Source organism: Hemibagrus wyckioides, linkage group LG03 (assembly GCF_019097595.1).
Source record: "Hemibagrus wyckioides isolate EC202008001 linkage group LG03, SWU_Hwy_1.0, whole genome shotgun sequence".
In the NCBI taxonomy this organism is placed as follows: Eukaryota; Metazoa; Chordata; class Actinopteri; order Siluriformes; family Bagridae; genus Hemibagrus; species Hemibagrus wyckioides.
In genome coordinates, this window is record NC_080712.1 from 19,524,646 (window position 1) to 19,548,900 (window position 24,255).

General features: G+C 38.6%; 1 protein-coding gene across 1 annotated transcript in view; it reads right to left on the bottom strand.

The window, feature by feature from the left end:
• Window positions 1-23,632, bottom strand: part of col13a1 (collagen, type XIII, alpha 1) — a 73,192-nt gene extending 49,560 nt beyond the window's left edge. Inside the window, exons 1-2 of the mRNA XM_058381184.1 lie at window positions 22,890-23,632; window positions 20,187-20,256 (exon numbers count right to left, since the gene is read on the bottom strand). Of these exons, the coding sequence (XP_058237167.1) occupies window positions 20,187-20,256; window positions 22,890-23,186 (367 nt within the window). The 5' untranslated portion in view covers window positions 23,187-23,632. The remainder of the gene's footprint in view (window positions 1-20,186; window positions 20,257-22,889) is intronic.
• Window positions 23,633-24,255: the final 623 nt, after the last annotated feature.

Sequence of the window (24,255 nt, forward strand, 5' to 3'; positions counted from 1 at the left end):
CAGGCACATACTGGTGTGATGATCAAATGTCCACAAGCCAGTTAACTGCAAGTTAACTTTCTCAGGGTTGTTGTCAAAGCCACAGGGTTTGCAGAATGGCTACACCATGAACAGTATTACCTTACGCCAACTACTGTTGAGCTCATTAATTTCTGTGGAGTTTTAGTTTACTTATAAAATTATTATAATGAAAGCCTTTTTTAGCCATAAACCCTGTGTGAGAGTACATTCAACATTTTAAAAAAGGAACTTTCATTGCATTTCACATCTTTTATTCACAGCCTTGTTAAAGAGAAATATTCAAATAAAAATACTTTTATGTGACCCTTCTAGAAAGCCAAGGAGATGCAATGACTTGTTGGAAAAGGGGGTACCATTCTCCGTGCACTTCTTGCATCCTCATGGAGCCAATAAACTCTAAAGAAAAGTCATATCAGGTTTCAATATTTTCACAAAAAACTCAAATAGAGAGGCGCCAACAGTCCATCATACATACTCCTCCTGTAGGCAGGTCGAGTCAGGTGAATCACCACACAACAGTCATTTTCACTTACTCTTATGTCTCTTCTGTGCTGGCATCATAAATTTAAAATGTGCAAATAGGGAACCACATAAGCCAACAATGCAATAAAACAACTTCTGTAATCCAAAAAATGGTTCCATTTGGCTATGCAGTTTCAGTGATAATTCCATTCGTTTCGCAGAGTTATTGGTAGCACTATATTTCTCTGTATCTTGTGTCAATTACAGCTTTTCTCAAAAGGCCAAAAGGTTGAAGTTACATGCACTTATTGCAATCTTTCAAGCTCATTTGTGGCAAGATAGAAGCTGAAATATTTTCCCAAACAGTCCTTAGAGATGAATAACTGAGGCACTAAGACCAAGATTAAATAATTACAGCAAGCCTCTTACAGATCACCACAAAGACCCCATTGTGGTGGTGCCAGAAAAGCCACTATTAACCTGACTTTACCATCATTCTCCCAAATTACTCTCCGGAGGAAAAAGTATACATTAAATATCTGACCACCTTTTCCAGTCTCGGTAGAAGAAAAGCTTCCTATTCCAATCCATTGAGATGATTCGTGAGCTAGAGCAACACATAAATCTTCCTTTTTTCTGGTCAAAATTAAATTGCAGCCCCAAAGAAATTTATCCATAATTGCAGGCCTATGATGTGTCTAAAATCCAGCAATGGAGCCTGCACAGGAACACCTATGGTTACTCTGTAATCCTATTTTCACATGACTGCACATGCTAACACCACATCATACAGTCCACATGCCCAGTGAATGGATGTTCCAGAGATTCACAGAAACAAGGGAATGGTGCTGCTTCAAACTCCAGCTTGCTTTTCATTGAGTTATGATGTACTATAAAAGTGTGGGTAGACTTCACTATGGTGCACAGGGTTTAATAAGGACTTGTTCTGACTTCACTTCCTTCAATGGACTGATTGAACTGAAATCTAACAATTCACTCTGGTTGACATGGTAAGCTCTTGCTTGCTCCACTTTAATTTGGTCCTGCTTAGTGAATCAATAACAAAAAAGAAATAGCCAGGAAGTGAGCAGAATATCTGACTTCATTATCAGAAAAACAGAGCACTATGGAGTAACAGGAATATCAACAAGGCCACGGGGAGAAATACCATCCCACTTTTTATCCACACACAAAAGGAAAATCTCAGATTATCTATTACAAATAAAATGGAGATTTAAAAGATCAGGGATGCATTAACACCTACAAGACCCTACACATGTGTAAGACATTATACTTTAAAGAAGCTACTCTGCCGGGGACTTGAAAACAAAAGGCTGCAGGAACAAAATATAAAAAACATACATAATTGATGTATATAGAATGCAGCACAATGAAAGTCAAAACCTTCTCCAGCAAGCTAACCTTAAGGACTTTATGTGGTCTCACACTGGTGTTTGCATAGCTTCAAATACCTGATGTAACTGAGATAGCTTCAAGCAACATTTATGATGTAAAACTATCTAGTGTTAACTTGGATCTCAGCCCAAGTACCTGGATGAATGAAAGTTGTCAGAAAGAAAAAGAAAGCGTAGATTGAGGGGGTAAGGTCAGAATAGTTTGTGATGAAATGCCAGTTCGTATTTGATGCTCACTGCTTAAACAATGTGGAAACAAGTATGGCCTTATTCCATAACTAAGAATGGTTGCCTCAGATGCCACCCATGCCTGTCCAAGAGGGTCAGGACCCAGCACAATTTGGTGATTTCCCTTCTTTAGCACCACTACTGAGCCAAGTAAATAAGGTATCTTTAAACCAGAATGAAATTACTGACCCCTGGAATCAGTCTATAACTGTTATTTGAAATAAAGATAAGGCCTAAGGGGCAGCCTGGAACATGAAGGAGCCAAGCTTGTCCTACTCTCTCTCTCTCTCTCTCTCTCTCTCTCTCTCACACACACACACACACCCACACACACACACACACACACACACACACACGACCATTTCTTGAATAACAAACACTTTGCAGTGGAAGACAAATAGTTGCATAGATAAGGTTAAAACAACATCTAAACTACAGCAGGTTTCATGGTTCTGCTACAGAAATTCTAATTGCCATGTCCATTTTTTTAAGACCATCTTTAACCCCTGGGAGACTTTATTTATGTTGGGAGGGTGATAAAAGACAAGATTAGTGTTCTTGTTTTGAAACAGATTTCTCTTTGTACTCTAGGGGGGAAAATCCCCTTAAAATAAAGAAAGCACACAATACCGTCCAATAGCAAAAGAAAAAAATCACTCACATTATGAGAGACTGCTGACAAATATAGTAATTTACAAGCAGAATATGTTCCTGAAACACCAATCAGTCTTCCTCATAATCTTGTTATAGTAAAAATGTGCTCATGATGAAATTTATACCAGGATAGTGTTTTTTCTCCAGAACAGGATCATGTCAGGCAAATCTGCTACTGAATTTTGTTAGATCAGTTAAATGAAAGACTACAGCTGTAGGGATGTCTCAGAAGACCACCATGGGCAGGACTTAACCACCTACATTTTGATTTCAGATACTGTGTCCCAGAGCATAAAAAAGGTGATATGGTGCTTAGGGAGCATATCTCTACTACTATTTGGTTACTGAGCGAAAAGGGCGGCATACTGCCATGACAAGAGCTATTAAAACAGAAGCTTGATGTGCAGACTTCAGTGGCATTGCTGAAATAGACGTTGTGCACCTTGATGTGTTTACCATGTGTGTTCCAGAGCAGGCATATGGCCAACAGCACTCTACACATCATTGCTGGTGTTAAAAGTGCCTATCAAATGTGTGCTGCCTGCTGGCTGATTGCAAAACCAGAGCTGTTGGAATCAGCATTACACAGGCACTAAAGTGTTAAAAGAACTGCACAGTCTCAGACCTGCTGGGGAGCAGGAGGGCAGTCAAATGGAGAGTTACTGGGGAGAATGACCCATGTAATATATATATATATATATATATATATATATATATATATATATATATATATATATATATATATATATATATATATATATATATATATATATATGTATGTGTATATATATATATATATATATATATATATATATATATATATATATATATATATATATATATATATGATTGCAAGTATTTCTATAAAGAGTATAACCAAAGCTCCCAGAGTCAGGGAGCATACTGTAGCACTAGTACAGTAAATAAATGTACAGTGAGTGTAGCTTACAAATTACTGCAATTAGCAATATATCCTTTCCCTTCTGTGAGGGAGGCCACACTCCTGTTCATGTGATGTGACACTTGGAGCAGAGCCTGAGCCAAGCTGTTCCTTCAGCTCTGAGATGAGGGCGCATCTACATGAATCTCAGATGGTGTTTCTTTTGACAGTTAAAATTCTGTGACATTCAGGTGTCAGAAGAGTGTTAAAATACTGCAAGTCATTCCAACAAGCTACTCTTTCTATTAACACTTGTTTATACTACACTACGTTTCTTCATGTAGTAATATAAGCTGTATTCAGTACCAGCATCAGTGAACAACTGCAAAGCAGGCAGGTGCTTATTATCTGGGAACTGAGCTAACTGGTGATGGCAGTTTAATGGCAGTAAAGCAAAGGGTTTTTTTTTCTGATGACAACTGTAGTAAATATCTTTCTATGTAACCAAAAATCTTTTCTTCTAATCTAATGTGAACCAAGAGTTTGATTTTTAACTGATTAAATCCTTTTTTAAATCCTGCTTTTTTAATATCTTTAACAATTTTGAAACAGTTAATAATGCAATTAAGTCTTCTGTTTGAGGCCACAGGCCATTTCTTAGTCACCCATTACAAAAAAGGGGGTCTGTTCTCGATCAGACCCTTCAAGCCCCTCTAACAGGGTAGCAAAATAAACCCAGACTTGTTGAAGGATGACACATCCACACAAAAGGCAAACAGGACTAAAAAGAGAAAATCACATGAATGTATCAAGTTTCCTTAAGATGAGAGAAACAGACTTGACCTCGAACACTGAGTTCCATCCAGAAACGTTAAGGTATGAAGGACACATGCACATTCCTTCATTTCCCAAACACAAAGCCATTGAGTGTTCTTCCACAGCCTCTGCTGTACAAATTGCCTGAGAAAACTCAAGCTACAACAAAAATAATCAAACTCAAACCAAGTACAATCTGCTAGTACATTGTTGTTGCCATGTTCAGTGACCCTGTATAGCTTAGTCTGAGACTGTTGCTGTGGTATACCAAGAACATTTTCAACACGCTTCTCAATTACAGCTCAAAATAATCCCTACTGACACAAACGCTAGTGTCCTAGACATGGAGTGTCATACTGGGATTCTGTAAGACAGGCAGAGTAAAAATCACCCATTTTTATTACAATAAACAGTTTGACAGTCAGCTCATATTAACTACTGAAATATCAGCATGACTTGTCATCTAATCACATGATTAAACTATAAGATAACCTAAGGTCAATGGCTAAGGAATTCATCAGCTCTAGATCTTGTCTGAATGTAAAATAAAAGGAAACAGCATCGCATTAATGTGTTTATGTTTGTATGCTGTGTTTGATTCCCATTACCGGGTGGATGTCACTTAGAGGAAGCATTTGAGTAATGTATTTTGGAGAGAATCTGTTAAGTTCTGTTCATTTCCTTTATTCAGGAAGCTTTAATACTAATCATAACAGCTTTCAAAAAATCCCAGAACACACACAAACTAGAGTCCTCCCAATCCCAAATGCTCTCTCTGTCTTTTCACTTGAGTGTTATTTATCTCTTATTTCCTCTATAACTCTAAATGAAGTAGGATGAGAAGTATGCCTGTGTTCTTTAATGAGAGTCCAACTTCTCCTCATCACCCAACACCACTGCATGCCAGCCTAGGCTCCGGAATCCAAACACTCTGTCATCCCTGAAGCATAAACTACACTGGCCTGTAGAAAGCCACTCCAGAGTCCTTACTCTATTAAGCCCACGGTGAGTCTGAACTCATACCTTAGTCAGTTCACAAGAGACATGCACAAATGCTACATGGGAAACAACCCAATTTATAGCTTTCCTATATGAGCAGTATTACATCAATATGATTAAAATGTAATTAAGATAAATAGACCAAGATCAATACCATTTATATTCATCGACAATCACAGATGCACTGTACACTCAAAACACACTTTATTAGGAACACTGTAGTAATACTGGGAAGGTCTCCCTTTGCTCCAAAACAGCCTCAAATCTCTGTGGCACAGATTCCACAAGATGTCGAAAACATTCATTTGAGGTTCTGGTCCAACTACAGAATCTTCAGCTGCACTTTCATCCACACCCCAAAGCCTTTCTACTGAATTTAGATCCAGTGAGTGGGAAAGTCACTGAAGAATGCTGAACTCATTGGCGTTCAAGCAATGATTGATTGTATTAAGTGGTCCAAATTGTGCCGAGATAAAATACCCCCAACATTTACAACACCTCCACTAGCTTGGGCCACTGACACAAGCCATGATGGGTCTATGAATTAAAATTTTGGGTGCCAAATTCTGACTCTACTATCTATGTGCCTCAACAGAAATGGAGATTCATCAGGCTAGATTTTTCCAGACTTCATCTGACCAGTTCTGTGCCCCCTTTAGCCTTAGCTTTCTGCTCATGCCTGACAGAAATGGAATCCAGCATGGTCTTCTGCTGTTGTAGCCCATTTGCCTCAAGGACTCAAGGTTTGTCATGCTGCTGCCACCAGATAAGATGAGATAATGGATAGATAATTGCATGAATGAGTAGCTGCATAGGTATTTCTAATAAAGTGCTCAGTTAGTGTATATGCATACACTTAAAAACAAACATAGAGCAGACCTCTTGTTTGACTTGCGTGGTTTTAACCAGTGCATATTCTCTCATTCAGCAGCAGAATCCTGGAATGTTGTGCTCCAGATCTAAATGGTTGCTCCCAAGGCATTTCAACATTGGAGGAAGTCAGCCAGCTTGTTGTGGAAAACAAATGACCTGCTTTGTCACTCATCCAAAAGTCTGTGTCCTTGAGTCTCCACAAGCCTGAGAAGCAGACATCAGGCCTCCACAATCACAACACCAATTACCTCTGTTTGCAAATTGCAAATTGTATTGCAGCGATAGAACAGAAATGTCTAATTGAATGCTATTCCAGAATCAAGGTTCAAATGGAAAAATGTTTTTTTTCATGAGATTTGGCTTTACCACTGTTTTTTTCATCCAAATAATAAAACAAAATATATAGTGAGGAATAAATGTCATATAAATAATCCATGTACTGGAACTGTAAGCTCTTCAACATAGCAAAAAGTGTGTGTGTGTGTGTGTCTCAACCCACTGTGTGTCTGAGACACTGTGTGTGTGGCTCAGCAACCATCTGCTACTAAACTGTTGTGCTTACAACAATGTGAGCTCCTGCGCAAGTCATCCTCTGTTCTACAGCTCTGAACCCCTGATCAGCGGAGCAGAACTTCGAACCAAATACCAGGACTGCTGACTGGCTCTCCTAAAGCATCTACAACACACACACACACAATACAATTGCGATGTCGGACGCCATCCTGATCTGATCATGCATACAGCCCTCCAGCGTCACTCTGTGGTGTCCTTCCCAATCCATCCTCGAGGCCTCACGCATCAGGAAATCTCTCTTAACACACATCAGTAATCACAAAAAAACAGGCTGAAGCTTAAGCATCAACCGTGAAGGCAAATAACCCGAGTCATACAAAGAGAGCAATGTTTAGGCTACCAAACAAGAAGGTCATAAAGGTGGCTTGCCCTGAGGTGATCTCATGCTTTAATCCCAAAATTCAGTCTGAATGGGTGCAACAGTATAAAGTGACATATTCAGTGAACACCAAATCAGACAGCTATTGTTTTCTTACTGTGTGAATGAGGATGTTTCTGTCTATGTGAGTTTGTATGACAAATTTCTGTTAGTGGAGAATTAGGAAAATGTGTGTGTGTGTGTGTGTTTATTTCATGTCTCTTGAGTCCTTTCAATTTTAGTTCTGCGTACATTTATGAACCACAAAATTTCAACAATCCCCAAATTACCAAGGATGCCAAAGAATAGAGGTGATGATCCTGGCCAGCTTTGCCTCAATCATGAGCGACTCTACCGAATAATAAAATTTAATAAAGGAAAACAAAAATGGAATAAAAAGAGAAGACTATAAAATATCATTATGGTTATTTTGGCATTTTCACTGCTATTATATGGTGCCATGCTTTTTGTTCAAAGCAATCCAGAGTAAAAAAAAATATCCCATTCAAAGAAATCATCTAAGGAAGCTGTGATTTAGGTAATTATTACCATGGAGTATAGGGCTAGATGATAATTGTTGCATATCTCTAAATATTTGAATTATTATAATAAGATGATCAAGAGCAAGTTTTTTTTATTCATAGTCACACTTATAAACACACAGACACCACACACACACACACACACACTGCCTGTGTTGTGTTATCATGGTGACCTTTGATAAGCTAATAGTAAATCTCTCCCTCTATCTTTAGTTTAGCCAAGTCTTACCTGCTTCATTTCTAAGCCCAAATGCTGCTCTAAAGCTATGGTAAAATAGGATGTCAGTTTTTGAAGAAAGCCCTCCAGACTGCCTTCATCAGAAAGTTAAAAAAAGTGGCCCCTCTCTGTCTGACAGAAAGGCATGGACAGGACAATCATAGAACTGCAGTCATCAGCAATTCCAAACACAGATCAGAAGAAGGCATGCACATATTTGGACAGTCAATTCATGGAAAAGAAAGCGGGAGTCTGTCTGAGGTGAGCTCTTATGTCCTTTTTACTACACTGTAAAGAGAACATACTGTATGTAAACATTTTCCATTCCTTAGTTGTTGTATTTTTTCTAACTCACTAGATCACAGAAGAGCAATCTGTTAAAGTAAATGTCTTGGCGGCATAAGGTCCCAATTAGGTCATTCCTCTCAGTGTGGACAGTGTGTATTTGACTCATCCAGGTAAAGTTTTTCTCTGTGTTTGAGAACAAGGCTCTGACACTGTCCCACACTTGTACACATACTCGTTGACACACACCGTGAACATACCTCACCCTGTTCTCCCAGAGGAGGGCCTCTCAGTGAGGGGCAAAGTATCCCCTCAGCACTGTAAATAACCTTGTTTATCTAGAGGACATCAAACGAATGCTTTGTGGTGAGATGAGCAAACCAAATGGGGCTGGGTTAATGATGAGGAGAAAGGGGAAGCTGGCCATGTTTACATCTCCAAAAGCAATTGCTTTTCTCTGTTTGATAAGTCCTGTCACCTCCTTCTCCAACAATGTTCACAAATACACATAATTACACACGCTATACACAGATGCAAAAGCAAATTCCCGGAGTTTTGCATCACAAAAAGTCTCACAAGGTGACACAGAACTCTCGTTAGCCTCTGACCTCATTTACAGAATATGCACATACAAAATAATTCAATTCAGTTCAAGTTAAATATATTTCTATAGCACTTTTAACTATGTAAATGATCACAAAGCAGATTTACATTGTCAAGTACTTGCCATTGCATTAAATTACAATTGCCCACATTATGTTCTCTGTGATGCTTAGCAACAGTGTCTTCACACTTGAAACTCAACTTGCATACGTAATAATCAAAGCATTACTATTTCAAATACATGGGTTTGTTTATCATCAGCATCTTTTCACTCCTTACACTGATGATTCATTCATAAATTACTCATCTCTGGCTTTACCATCTGATGAAAGATTCTGTTCTCAGCACAAATAGCCAACAATTTTTTCTTGTCTTGTTTTTCTGTATTTGCCGTAAAGGCTCTATTCCGCTTAGCTGGCAAAAAAGGATTGTTCAGTGCTCTGGATTTGAGTAGGCAGGATCCTGTGTTGACAGCGGTCGAGACCCGTCTGCAACACTAGCCTGTGGGCCTCGTCTCTGTCTGGATTCTGGTATTTGTGAATTAATAATTGTCTATCAGCTCTTTGCTATTCCTACCCAGAATAATTAATAAATAAACAGAAAGGGCATGTAATACAGTTAAAATGAAAATAAAAATAGAAGCAGATATAAACTTTTCCCTTAGACACGTGTACCGATAAACATGTAAGCCCCCACCCCCCCTTTATTAGTAGACCTCTGTCAAAATGATCAGCTTGTCTTCAGTAATGACATCTTGTGTCTGTGATGATGTAACAGGATGTTCAGGTAAATGAGTTCTGGTCTGTTCATTATCAGATTCCTTCTGATGTCAAATGAACCAAACAATGGACCTGGTTCTGAGAAATCCTACTTAGTTAAAGGTATCTCTTTCTTCTCTCCCTAATCGTTTATCTTCCTGGTGTTTTCTTCCACGATTTCTCTCCCTCTCTTTCATCAGAAAGTCAACCTGAGGTCCCTAGTTTCTTGGCGTCAGTAGGAATGGAAGCTAGGTCTGGCTCCAGGGTCTCTGTTAAATACATAGAACTCCCTGCCTCTGAGACTTTGCTCTCTAAAAGCTTTGCAAGACAAAGGCAGAAAAGCAAGACCCTATGGAGGAAGTTTTGCATTCTCTGATGAAAAAGCATTTAAAGTACTTTAGGTCACAAAAGTAAAAAATGACAGAAATGCTTGGCGTGGTAATAAGTGATTCAACTGTAACTTTAAAAAATGAAGAAAAGTGGAACTACATAAAAAGCAAGAAAAAAAAAATCAATGAGCAGCACAGGTTTTTAGATTAAGAAAGAGAACAGCAGTTGTGGGTGACGTTGCTCAGTTGCTAATCTAAAATCAGCAAGCAGAACTTTTAACTTGTTGAACAAATGTTTCTGGTTGGTAATCAGCAGTTCCTAACTAATTGACCTCCTTAACCTCTGTGAAAAAAGTTTATTGTCGGTGCAGTACTTCACCTGACAGATTGCAATAGACAGATGCTATTGTGGATGAATTCTTTGACATAATCATTTATTTACTTTCTCATGCTCTCAACACTAACATGTTGATTCACTGAACATAAACTGAGTGACTGCATTAATCAAGGCCAACAATTACAACCATCTGATTTACTGAAAATACTGAAAACCCTGAGAGTCAGAGGTCAGACTTTTTTTTTCCCTGGAAATATTGAAGAACAAAATCTGGCTGGCTAGGAACAATCAGAACAATTTAACAAGAGGTCTAACATTTCACCCTAATGCAATTTAACACAAAATAATATTTACATGTTGCCACAATTCATAATATCTCTATATACTGTATATAACATTCTGAGCCTTCTATAGTCCTTTAGGGATTCCACCAGAGGTACAAACCTTTTTATGGTTCTATGTTTGATCTTTGCTGCCTAAAAATAATATTTAAAAAAAAATTTTTTATGAATGTAAAATTCCTTAAACGTCCTCATATGCCATCACAAACCGGTCATATTACCAACCCCAAAATAGAAATCTGGTCAATTTTATTGCCTACTGCTACCTATAAATCTATTATGCCCGGAAGGCACGCTGATAAAAACATGAAAGCTCTCCAATAAAACACTGGCTTTGATTCCTGTTGACCTTTATTTATCTGTATCCCCTTATTATAGCTTAAGGGAAGAGGAGTTGTTTTAAATAAAACAGATTTTGGAATAGAAACACACTAGAGAAAGTATAGAAAGAAAGGGATGATGAGGGAAACCATTAAAACTGCAACAAGAAAGAGATAAGAATCCAGTGACATTCTAGGGTCTCTCAAACTAATGTTAATGAAGGAGCAATGGGGTGGTAAAAGCTGACAGGCCTGAGACATAACAAGGCTAAAGAGAAGAAAAGTTCTCTAAATCGCTCTAAACAGTTTTTCCTAAGCACTTCATGTCAGGTGGTGGGGGATGGGATGGGGTGGGGGTGTGAGTAGGGGGGCATATAAGGAGGACGATGATGGAAACACTGTTAGGTTGACTAACCAGCAATCACAGGACAGATTAGTATATGTGATGAAAATCTGTAAATAAAACAACTGTTCGTGTTATCTATGAGCTAAACTTATAGAGCAATCCATTGTGTAAGATGCTTGTCCTCTGACAAAAGCCTAATTCACCCTCACTAAGTGACTGTAGGTAATTCTAGAGATGAGGGGTGAGAGGTTAAGAGTCAGAGTACGCCCTGAGGATCTTCTTTAGTCTGTAACTTAACACCCCACCATCCACACTAACGTAAAACATAAATGTAAAGCATTTGTTAAGCTCTCGGTCTATTCAGTAAAGAGTAAATAGTTTTATAATCCTTGGTTAAAATTTTAACAGTAAATTAAAGAAATTCTTTTTGAAAAAAACTAATTAAAGTACAAATATTTCAGGTCATGCAACCACCCTAATTTACACCAGTTGTAAAATTGCAGTGTTTTAGTATAGGCAGGGTGTTAATGTGAATCATTATATTGTCTTGATTTGGACTATAGCTATTGCTGAAATCAATCAATCAATCTTAAACATTATCCTTAGGTGACGCAAACTTTTCATGGGTCATTAATAGCCTAAGCTCAACATTACACCTGAGCATTTACGTTTCATAGGAAAAGGAAATTAAACCAAGAGGAAATGGCAAAAGCCAGTTCACAAAATCAAAGCCTGATGTGGACATAAAAGATGAAGGTAAGTCATCTAGGTAAGGCATTCTCATGCACAGACATCTGGTTTAGTCTTTATTCGAATAAGGATAGCATTGATGGCAAGCCTTTAGCCAGGAATCTGATTCCTTCATTACTTTGCCCTTACCGTCAAGTCTTTCTATTTCAAGCAGAGAGGTTCTCCTTTTATGTGATGACTTTTACCATTATTCTTGCCCTTTACATGTAAGTTGTGAGATCCAGAAAAACATGTGAGCTTTTGAGAAAATCAAGACCCAGAAGAAAATCTGACAATCTTAAAATTTAAAAGAGTTTATTAACGAGGTTTCATGGAAATTGAGAAGCTCTGTATAGGCTCACAACAATCATTTTTTCTGAAAATGACAGTTTATGAAGTGGCCACAATGATGGTCATGGTGGTGAAATTCATGTTTTTTTGTAATGACTTTATGGTTGGAAAGATTCTATCACTTCCTTCCAATATAAAATTTCATCTGAGGCTGTTCGTTTACCAGAAATTAGTGGCTGATGCAAAGCAGATGGGCTTCTGTTCCAGCACAGTTTCACAGAGATGTACAAATTCGTGCCTCTAATGGTGCATAATAACATACAGACTTTAACAGACCTCTTTTGCACTGCATAAAAAGCCCCTGGAAATGTCAGGGCAATTTCGCAAAGCTTTAAAGGTTGTGGTTCACCTATGGAGGGGAACCTGTTCCTTTTTGAGGGACCCAGCAACATCCTTCACCACCAGAACTTTTGAGCCCATAATTAGACTTGGACTCCAAAAGGTGATGCATGACCTTCTGAAATGAGCTACTACAATTCCAACTACCATGGCTGCTGTGCCCAGTGACAAAAATACTCCAGAGGGAGATTTTTTTTTTCCTACTTTCAGATTCAAAATAAAGTGTTGTTTTTGGCAGTCAGCCCAGAGCTGTTAACATAAGAACTGGCTCCCTCTGAGCAGCGGACAGCAGCGTGTGCTCTGATGCCCACAGGAAGTCTGCTGCAAGCAAGGGGCCTGTTCAGACCATGCCAACACACACTGCTTAGCAGGAAGCTGAAACCTGGGCCTACATGAAATATCAGTAAGAGGTCTCTGATTTAAAGATGTAATTATGGATAAAATCTTATAAACTCACCAGGCTTTGTTTTGCTCTGCTTAGTGGGAGAGTTTGCTGTGGTGTTGCATCTGTTTCAATTTCAAATTTATTTCTGAAGCATGTAATTCAATTATGTCAGAACAAATTCATAGATATAGTATATTTGTCGATTCAGTTTGGTTTCCCAGCTAGTTTTAGCTGATTCGCACATTGTAACAGGATGATCTACAGCATAATGCTAGACGGTTTTTTAAAAATGTCTAATAAACACTGAACTGTATGTCAGCAATTTGTACGGACATACAATTTAAAATCAGTTGATACATCATTTACTCTAGTGATTAACTGAAATTTCTCTTCAAACCATAATGTTTTTGGCTTTTCACTTACACTACAGTTATTGCATTGTTTAGAATTCTTACCATTTTAATAGTATCTGTAAGAATACATTAAACTGTATGTGTAACAGCTTACCTACTCTTTACATTATATAGCATTATATAAAGGTTTGAGGACAGCCGACCATCACACCAATAAGTGCACATTGAACTTCCAATTGTATATTTAGACCTCCCTTGTATTATACCCTCCTGGTATTAAAATAACATCTATTCTTCTAGGAAAGCTTTCCATTAGTTGTTGGAGAGCGTCAGTTGTAGACGCCAGAGCATTAGCGAGTTCAGATACTGATGTTGGGTGAGGAGACCTGGGGCACAGTATCCAAAGGCAATTTTGGCAAACCATGTCTTCATGGACCTCACAATATGCACAGGAGCACTGCCATGCTAGAACAGATTTGGATTTCTTAGTTCCAATGAAGGGAAACCTTGTAACCTCGTCAGACTTTGTGGATACAGCTTGACAAAGCCCACATATGGGTGTGATGGTCATGTGTTAACAAAGGTTTGGCCATATAGTGTGTCAGAGAATTTATTCTCTATATCTGGCTTTGTTTTCAACACACCACCAACAAAGATACAGTATTTAATATAATAAAGCACATTTCATAATTTTGTCTTTGAATAAAATTATCATCCAAATATGGCATGTTCTTCCAAAACAATGTAAACTTTGTTATGAATCAAACTCCAAATAAGCGTGGAAAATTTCCAGCATTTAGCATGCCATTCTGTTTGTTTATCCAGAACTTAAACTGCACTGTTCCAGACGAGTTTCTTTTGCTAAAAGCTGTCCAAGAGTAATTTTCATAGCAGGCTCAGTGGTGCAGGGCTAATAACCCTACTTCACGTACGCACATTCACTATCATGCATTTATTTGTAAAAGGGTAAGTAGCCACACGTATGGCCACACACAGAGGACCATCCATGCATTTCCTCTCATTATTATTCAAGAAACATGCCTGGAATAAAATAAGATGAAACCTGATGCATATATTCAAGACCTAATGCATGGGACGACATGATTTAGATTCTGGTCAGAATGAACAGTTCAGAAGACATTTGACAAGCACCAAATTCATGTGGACTGCTGCTATGTTGTGCAACCATTATTAAAATACACAAAATGAAATGCATTTAGTCAAATAATCATCGCTCTATGTTCAAGCCGTATCCTCTTCTGTCTCATCTGGAATAAATTATGTATATACGTGCATGCTAAATCCTGCCAAACTGTTTGTTCCAAAATGAGTATTAAGAGATGGCTGTCAAATTCCTCTGAATAAAATAATATGTTTAAGATGTCATTGTTTTTTAGGGCAAAAAAGGGGGATTTCAGAAGCAGATCCTCGGTCAATACAAGATTCAATGTGAAAAGCAGATGGCTAACCACATAGTGTTCTCCTTCATTTCCAACTCACGCGCTCTTTCCCTGTCTGTCTTTCTCTTCCTCTCACACTGTCAGTGCTCTCTAGCCACCCGTTTTTTTGTCTACTACAGACATTCCTGTAACTACGCTCTTTCTTCATACGTTCTCTGGCCCTCTTGCGAGACTGCGTGTCTGCTGGGCACAGTTAGCAGACAACAACTATCCCCCCAGTAAAAGCGCTCTCTGGCAGCTGAGCTGTAAGCTAATCACACGCCAGGAAAGGAGATCTGCCACTGCCTCTTCCTGTCAGCAGGCATGACAAGTTGAACTTGGGGGCGCTTAAATGGCCAGAGCCACTGACCTCTATGCCTGACCTCAGCATGGAGTTTAAAGCTGCCTCTCATTTACAAGGGTGAAGCGGCCTTGCCTCTTCAGGGTATCTGGGGGGTATTTTTAAATTTGGATTAAATGGCTTTACTGGACTGGCTTAATTTGGATATGCATCCCATGTGTTCTCGCAGGTGCTCTCTCATTCTTTCCCACCCTCTCTTTCTCTTTTCTGAATCTCTATCTCTCCAACTTGCTCACACACACAGTCATTCTTTGATCCAGTACAGTCTACATTGGTCTGTCATCAGGGAGAGCACTGGGCGTTCTCTGAGTGCCCGTCATGCCAGTCGCTTGACGTCCACCACTGTGCTTGACGTGAACATCCTGACACAAGAGGGCACTCTAATGAGACAGTATGGAACTTCTGCAACCAAACAGTCCAAATGTCTTTACACAACACTGCTCAACATTCATGATGGACTTATCCCCACTGCTAATGGCATTAATCAGGGTACAGGATGGTTTAGCAGATCTGATCAAATGTGATTTAGACTTCAATACATAAGGTCGCTGGTTCTTAAAAAATGTTCAATCATTTTAACAGGAAACACTAAAATATGTTTCCCTTGCTGTTTGAGAATTTTAAACACCAAGACAAAGGGCCACACCATGTTCTGGTATAGGTATTATTAACTATTAATATTTCCTTGAGCTTGACTCTATCACAAGGCATATATTCAGTGTAAAGAGGAACTGTAGTTGCTTGTATAAATCTTTCTGTGAAGTAGCTAGACTGTTTCTGTTGTGTTACTGGCATATATATAACTAACGTTATTGCTAATTATTTATTATATTTCTAGTTATCCAATGAGTTGTCGACTATTGGTGCCTTGTTTGTGCCATTTTGTTTCACATCTTTTACTGCCTTTATTAATTAAACATCTGGTAAAAAGCTACCTATCTAAGTGATAGCTAGTTTACATGCTGATTCCTCACACCCACTTATCACCTGTGTGTTGCTGTATAATTTGCATTGTACAGTGAATGTAAAGTAATTACACTGGTAATGAAACTATTAATCTTAGTTTCATTAGAGATTTCCAGAGTCACAACACTAATATAATGTGTTGTGTTGTGTGCTTTGCTGTTGCTATTGCTGGTGTGTAGAAGCTGCTATGACAAATATGCCATACTTAGAGACACTACAGTCCAGCTCTGGTTTCATACACACTAGACATGGACTCCCCTCGGACCCTAACCACATAAACTGTCAAAGCTCACTTCCGGCAGCTGAAGGGGTGCGGCTTTAGAGGCCTTTATCCACTGGCTTTTCCTGCCATGCTCACTTGCTTTTTCCTCGTGGCTAATCCACTGCAGATGACCTCTACAGACATGAGACTATTCTTTCCATTAGCCAAACAAGTAAACACAATCCACTGGATCTCCAGAAGACACAGATTATTGAGTGTAACATACATATTTAAAGATCGACTCTTTAAACCAGTGCCTGCCTGTAGTTACAAAGCAGCTAAGTATGAGAGCTATGGGGGTGTGTGGTGTGTGAAGGTGATGGTACAGCAGCCTCTTTCTTCTCCTTTTCCTGAAGCAATGTCCAAGAAAGTGCCACTCAGCTCTTCAGCAAACAATATGTGGATTCAAGAGAGCTCCTGGGGCTGAGACCTGGACTCAATCTAACAGTCATGAAAGTTTTTCTGTTCTCTGACACGACCGTTGGCTTATGTTCCATAGGGAAATCTCTCACAAACCAAAGACTGTATTATTACCTATGATACAGTATTTGTTCTTACCTTTGTTATCAATCCTTACTTTGATCCATATGGTGATTTAAACACATTACTAACACTAGCCTTTACTAAATTATGGGTAACAAACACACCTAGCCACACATCAATTTTCCACATTATTAAATCATTGTTTTTTTTCTGTTTTCGTCTGTTTTAGTACACTGCTCACGCAACAGTGATTCAATCACAAACCATGTCACTATGAGACACTTAGCAACACTATCTAAGTCACGATCAAACTGATGCCAATTGCTGAATAATAATGTTTACACATACTCATCTGCAAAGCTGAGATCACAGTGCAGTGTGGAAGAGGCAACTATTCCAGAAAGCAGGATTTGACTAATAGCATATTTCATAACTCACAAAAATCTGGAATTTTCCATTCAAGTTTAAAGGATTACACAGATTCGAGATCAGATACACAGACAACTTGCCCTGAAGCAAAACTGGTAAATGGAGGTTTAGCAGACTTAAGCTGACCTCATCTTTTATATATAAGTTGAGAATCAATATCTTTATTGGATATTTTATAAGTGCCTAAATGTACTACAATTTAAATGAACATCTTATGCAGAAGATTAACTAATGGTAACCTTTTGCCATTTTAAAGGGTTAAAAACTCTCTGAAGTAAAGCAAGCTCTTCTTGGAACAGGCTGCCAGAGAGTGAAGGTCTGAATGACATTTTCTTGGATATTTCTTCAGGAAAAAGAAATGAAGAACGGGACTGTCGTCCCCACACCTCTAAAGACTGTCATAGCCATTATGTCCAATATTAAGTGTTATTAGGACAGCTTTCATGAGCCCCTTTTTCATAAACAGTGCTCTTGGAGAGAGAACAGTTAGGTTTGAAAACCACTATTTTTTCAGTTGATTACAGAATTACAGTGTAGACTATAATATGTTGCCTAAGCTAAAATATCCAAGCTATAATATATTATATCATGACGCTTCTTTGGCTTAAATAATAAATTTATATATAATACCAAACAATAGAATCCTGAGCAGTTTGAACACATGATATCAATTTGTTCAAATTCTGAAAAATTGACACACATATTTTCTTTGTAAGCCAGAGTTAATCTTTCAGCTGTTAAGAGCTTTTAAAGTTCACCATGAATGCACACAATCCTGACTCAACCTACTGTAGCACAGACTTTCCTGACACATAACGCTTGATTAACGTCGAGTGGACTTCACTGTCACATTCACTTCAGATTCTGAATTTGCTTTAAAGAAAATAATGTTAATGAGGGAGTATTTAATAATGTTTTGCTACTGTAATCCAGGTTAAACCATGCTTTAAGCTTGTATTTATGTAATGCATTAATCTGTTAACAAAGGACAGAGGCCAGAGGCCATAACACTGAATCTTTTCCATCTAAACACACTGTGACTGAATGTCAAGGACACTCAACATTGGACACGTACAGCAATCAAACTTTACCAAATGATTTTGTTGGGGCTTTTCTGTATAAACTCAGGTTACAGGTTTTGACTAAAAAAATGTGGTGGATGCAGAGTTAATTGGAACGAGACAACTGCTAATAAGCAATAATATGAATAACTACAACATTAAATTCATATAAATGCAGAAATATTTTTCTTGTATTGTAGGTATTGTGCAAGAGCTTAATGATCCTGTGAAATAAGTTATGGGAAATGTTTTTTTTTTTAACCTTTTTAAGGAAATACATGAACTTTATGATTTGGGGTTAAGTGATGATAGATGATACCCTTGGAGATGTTAAGTTGTCTACCAAGCAGAAGTCTGTGTTTTGTATGTAAGCACGTGTGCGTTTCAGGAGAGGTGTCTGAGGGCCGCAGATGGGGGCCACTACTGCGTGTCCCTTAGCACTGAAAATAAACAAAGGAATGGAAGCAATCTGAGCACGGCCTGAGAGAATGATTGACAGGAGGCAGCTGGAGGAAGGAGAGCACTACATATACATATTCATATTGTATTCACACACATACAGTAAACATACGCATGAGTAAGCTTACATGTAACATAGGCTACTATTTGAATGCTATCTAATAAAACTATCCCTACAATATTCTACACTAAGTATTTATACATAAACATGTCACTTTAATATTAAAGCATGGACTTACTCACAATCAGAAAATTCACAAACTGTGGTCATCATGAGACCAGGATGTCTCTCACACCAAAGTCATAAAGTACAAACATGTTCAAACACAGACACCATCTGGGCCCTCGCCTATGTTAACACTGATGGCTACTGCTGATGGGCAAATTAACACTTAGATGTGTGTACTGTCTCACCTCTTTCTCTTTTTCTTTCTCACACACACAAGCTAATGGCTTACACCTGGAGTCTGGAGTAAGGAAACAAATATCTGCATGACTGACACTCTAGAAATTTATTGAGTATTCTGCTTTCCATAGAAAGTTAAGAAATTACAGATACAGAGGTGAGTATCAGTAACAAAACAATAGACAAAAGCTCCTTACATGTGCGCTCACATTGCTCCCTTAACTTTGTGGTTATTGTCATATCACTAGACCACATTGTGTTCCCATGATTGTATTACTCAGGTTATATCCTAGGAGACATGACCCTACTGAGCCAAGTGTGACTTATTACCCATCAGCTCTGGACTTTGACGGTTTGCTATGCCCTGGAATTCTGAGATGATGCCATCCTGTCACTCTGTTTTGCATCATAACCCACCATGACACAAGTGAAAGTCAATGACTGCCAACCGAGCCCAAAATATGACTGCACCTGTCACTATTAGAGATGCCAGATCAGAGGCACAAGTGCACCCCATTTCGTTTGGACAAACAAGAAAGGGACTTTTTCTATACACACTTTTCACGTCTTTCAAATTACAGAGGGACACGGAATATAATTGACTAGATATGTTTTCATATTACAGCCATGGCTAAAAATACACCTACAGGACCAGAATAGGAGTGGGATTTGTGAATGGAAGTCTCAAAAGCCTCTGTGAAAGACAACCACAAAGCAAATAAAACGGTGGTAACCACTGCTTTCTTCAAAAGCCAGGTGTGTTATAGTCAGTATGGCTGTGTTCAGAAGCAAATGGTTAGACCTACCTGGTGGACACAGACAGGCATGGGAGACATCCCGAGTCTCTCTGGTCTTTGGCAGACGAGACGCTAACTTCTGCAAAAGAATGAAGAAAAACAGCTTGATATATATGTTTCAAATACAACTTTTACACTTAAAATGTTATAGTTACTGCTGATGTGAGAAACAGTAAATTAAAGGTTAATCTCTGAAAACTTAGGATACATGATATTTTACTAAGATCAGGAGTAGAACTTATAACAGTAACGGATGAATTGTTATTTCTGTTCAACAGATAAGGGAGATTTAGTAAATCAAATAAATTCTGCGACTGTGACTGTGATTAGCACACAGTATATCATGCCCAATAAATTAATGTAAAATTCAAATGTTTCTGAGAAATTATTCTTAGTTATATCCAACATATTTCTCTTTCCCTAACCACAATTCATTCCATGGGTTTATTTGGTTGATACTGGCACACTCTCTACCCAGCTGCAAAAGTCTTTACACAGACCAGTCTCAGGCACTACAATCAATACTTTTTTTACACAACACTGACACTGACTGCAGAACAGTTGAGAGTCTTGTAAAAAAGAAATAGAGCTAATGAAGATTAATAAGAGAGGAATGAAATGAGGAACAATGTCACAACGGTAAACTGTAATAGCTGTATTAAGCAAGTCGATTCTTGAGGAAGTTCAACTGAGGCTTGGAAAATATCTCAATTATAAAACTATTAAAAACTATCAAATTATGTTTCCTAAAAAGAATTGTGCCCTGATTTGTCTAAAAGCTTTTGTCTTTTATAAATATGGAACAAATTCCCATATTTTCCAGGGCAAAACCTTGAACAGCCACAGTAATTTTCATTTTCACACTATTATTATTATTATTATTATTATTTTATTTTTATTTTATTTTTTTTTATTAGTATTATACATCACTGCATTTTATGATTCAATGCCTTGCACCAGTACATGGTGTGTGTGGTGTTACTGGTGACATTATGGTAAATATAGTAATGTGTCAGCTGCTTTCAGAGTACTTTAGCAGTTCTAAAAATTAAATTGCATTTTTTTTATTACAGCATCTGATTACCTCATTGACTCCCAGATTTTGCAGCCAAGAAAAACACCTCTTATTTTCAGTACTAAATGAAGTCTATTGATTTTATTAGTTTGGAGTCTGGAGTTTATTTAACGTGTCTTTCTGAAGTTAATGATAGAGTAATGAAAACTGAAATGCAGCTATTATACATAAGTGGCAAAAATAGAATTAGTTGATGGTGACATTACCCTGACCGCACCAGATAAACACTATAAGTTCAAACACAGAGCCAAATCATAAGACACCTGCAAGCCACTGTAAATAACTAAGATGTTTTTCAGCACTAACCCAGACCCTGGATTGAACCCCACCTCACTTTACTTTCGCACTGAGACGTTCCGGCTGCCTCTCTTGCAGTCTGCATTGCTTCACTGTGGCCTAGACTGTCTTTTGCTGTTCTGACAGCTTTACTAACTATGGCCTGAAATTCCAAAAGCAGGGTTCGGTCTTCCCAAGACACCACGGCACAGCACATACTTTACACACTGCTTGGTGAGTGACCATTAGAGGCCTGTGTGAGGAAAGTATAGCTGTGAGAGACTGTATATCTCACTTTTCTACACCTCACTGTTTTGGACTCAGCACAACACAAAATTTGGTGTGTGGGGCTAGTGCTGAAAGCACTTAGAGATTCATAAAAATGTGAAATGGGATGCATAAAGGTTAACTGGTGGCCTGTGAGACAAGAATTAAGGCATTTTAACTGACACTTTTCTTGACACTGATAGTTCCCAGTTTGAATATAGGATTTAAAATTCTTCTTATTAAATAAGAAGAATAATAAAAATGATCAAATTACATTTTTAAAGGATTAAACTACATTTTGTGATTTAAAACAGCCGAAGACACTTGTAAATTATAATTTAGTACTGAATTGTATGTTATGTGGTAAAATACAAATGAGGAAGACGGGTAGCTCACATGGCTGGTAATTGCGGAAAGGTAAGCGTCAGAATAGAAAAACACTGCATATTATGAAATAGAAAAATGTGCATGGTAGCTCATTACAAAACGTATGATCATACAAATTAAAAACTCAGTTTTTCTGCATTTTATGGATTTCAAGACTTCCTATGAAAATCAGAGATTAGAATGTTAATGATGCCCCCTGCATACAGCAATATCAGCTTTGCAATGGACAATGTCTGGAGGCACCGAGTAGCAAACAGTTTAGACCAGGTGCTCAGTGAAAGTGAATGGTGCATAAACAGAAAGAAAATAACAAAGAGAAAGGACATCTGGTCAGGGAGAAGAGCTGGCTAGCGGGGCACTAGAGATTCTCAGATGTCTTGTTAAAGACTTGTTAAAAGTATTTTTTTTTTAGGTGAATGATTTTACAAGCCCCAAACAAGTTGCTTCTGTGACATAAAATGCATTTACTTAAGAGATAGAGCATTTCATTCCATTAAATTGGTCATATTGGCACTGACATTTCAGCCAGGCCTAGTAACGAGATATATTTGATTTTCAGTTATGTAGCCTACAACTTGATCTAGATGGTGAGATTAAAACATACCACACCAAGAATGTGAATACAAAATACTTGCAAGATATATTTGCTGCAACCTGATTGTTTCCTCATGCATCAAAAGTTCCCATATCCTGATATCCTGACTCACCTCTTCCAGCATCTGATCCAGGCGATTTAAGAGCACTGGTTCCACCTGCTCGAGAAACATCCAGGCTGAGTGCTGGGGCTCTCTGTACTTCTCCAAGCTGTTTACCCTGGCCTGTAGCTCCGAGGTGCGCAGATACACCAGCACACACACTCCGAGAGAGAAGAGGCAAAGCGCGACACACACCGCCACCGCACCACACACCTCCGTCCGCCTCGGCCAGGCGCCACTTTTACACGGATGCTCGGCGCAAGTCCTTTCCCCAGGAGAACCGCGAGCAACTTTGGTGTCTTGTTCCATTTTAGTCTAACCTGCCTTTTCCTTCAACAAGCTTCTAATCTACTCATCAGAGGAGATAATAACCGGCAAACAGCGCGTGGTTTGAAAGTAAATACCAACCACAACTTTAGTCCAAGACTTACTTAGAGAGCAGGATAATCAGTGTCGCGTTAAAAGGAGAAATGGGAGTTATAAATGAGTTAAACGCATGTTTCCAGATGATGTTTACAGGTGGATCGGAAAGCTCTAGCGTTGTGCCGTGGGAATGAGTCGTGCCATCTGAGTGTGTCCTTCTGAGCTCCAGTGTCACAGTGCTGTAGTGATCTGTGATGTGAAATTTGAGCCTCTTCCCTGCAATCCGCTTTAGCTGCAGTCTATTCACTCCACACTCCACTTTAACTGCGCCTCTTCCCTGCGCTCTCCGTTAAACTGCGCTCTCATGCGCCCTGCACCTCTCCTGTATGCAAAGCTCCTCCCCGCGTGCATGTGTGTGTGCGCGTGTGTGTGTGACGGTGTAAGTGATCGTTGCTCATCAGCCCTGGGCGGAACTGAAGCTTCAGTGGAGCCGCGCGCTTCTCCGCAACCTCGCCGACAAGATATATTTAGGTGCCAAGAGCCCACGTGTATAAAATGACCCTTTTGATCTGTGCGGCGCAAATAAGCGTGTGTACGTTTGCAAATATTTGTATCATCACCATCATCATCATCATCATCAGTAGTAGCATTAGTCACACAGTTACTGAATTAGTCAAAGAATCACAAACCTATTCTACTTCTAAAGTGATTCTCACCCATGTCACTGTCTGAATTCACCTTTGTGGAAAAAGGAAGGATGTTCAAGGCCTACTTTGAATTAGAACTTTTCAATTTGTTGCAAAATTGAAACTTGGCCATGCTTATAGGAACAGTTACCAGTACTATCTAAAACATCAACAGTTCAAGAAGAGCACTCCATGTTGGAAGACTAAAGAGCAGTTGATTCATTCACAGTCCATGTGAACTGGCATATACTAAGTAATAGTTCAAAAGGGACTGAATGAGCCCACCAAATGGCATCTTAAGTCTGGCCACCAAAATAAGTTGCATATAT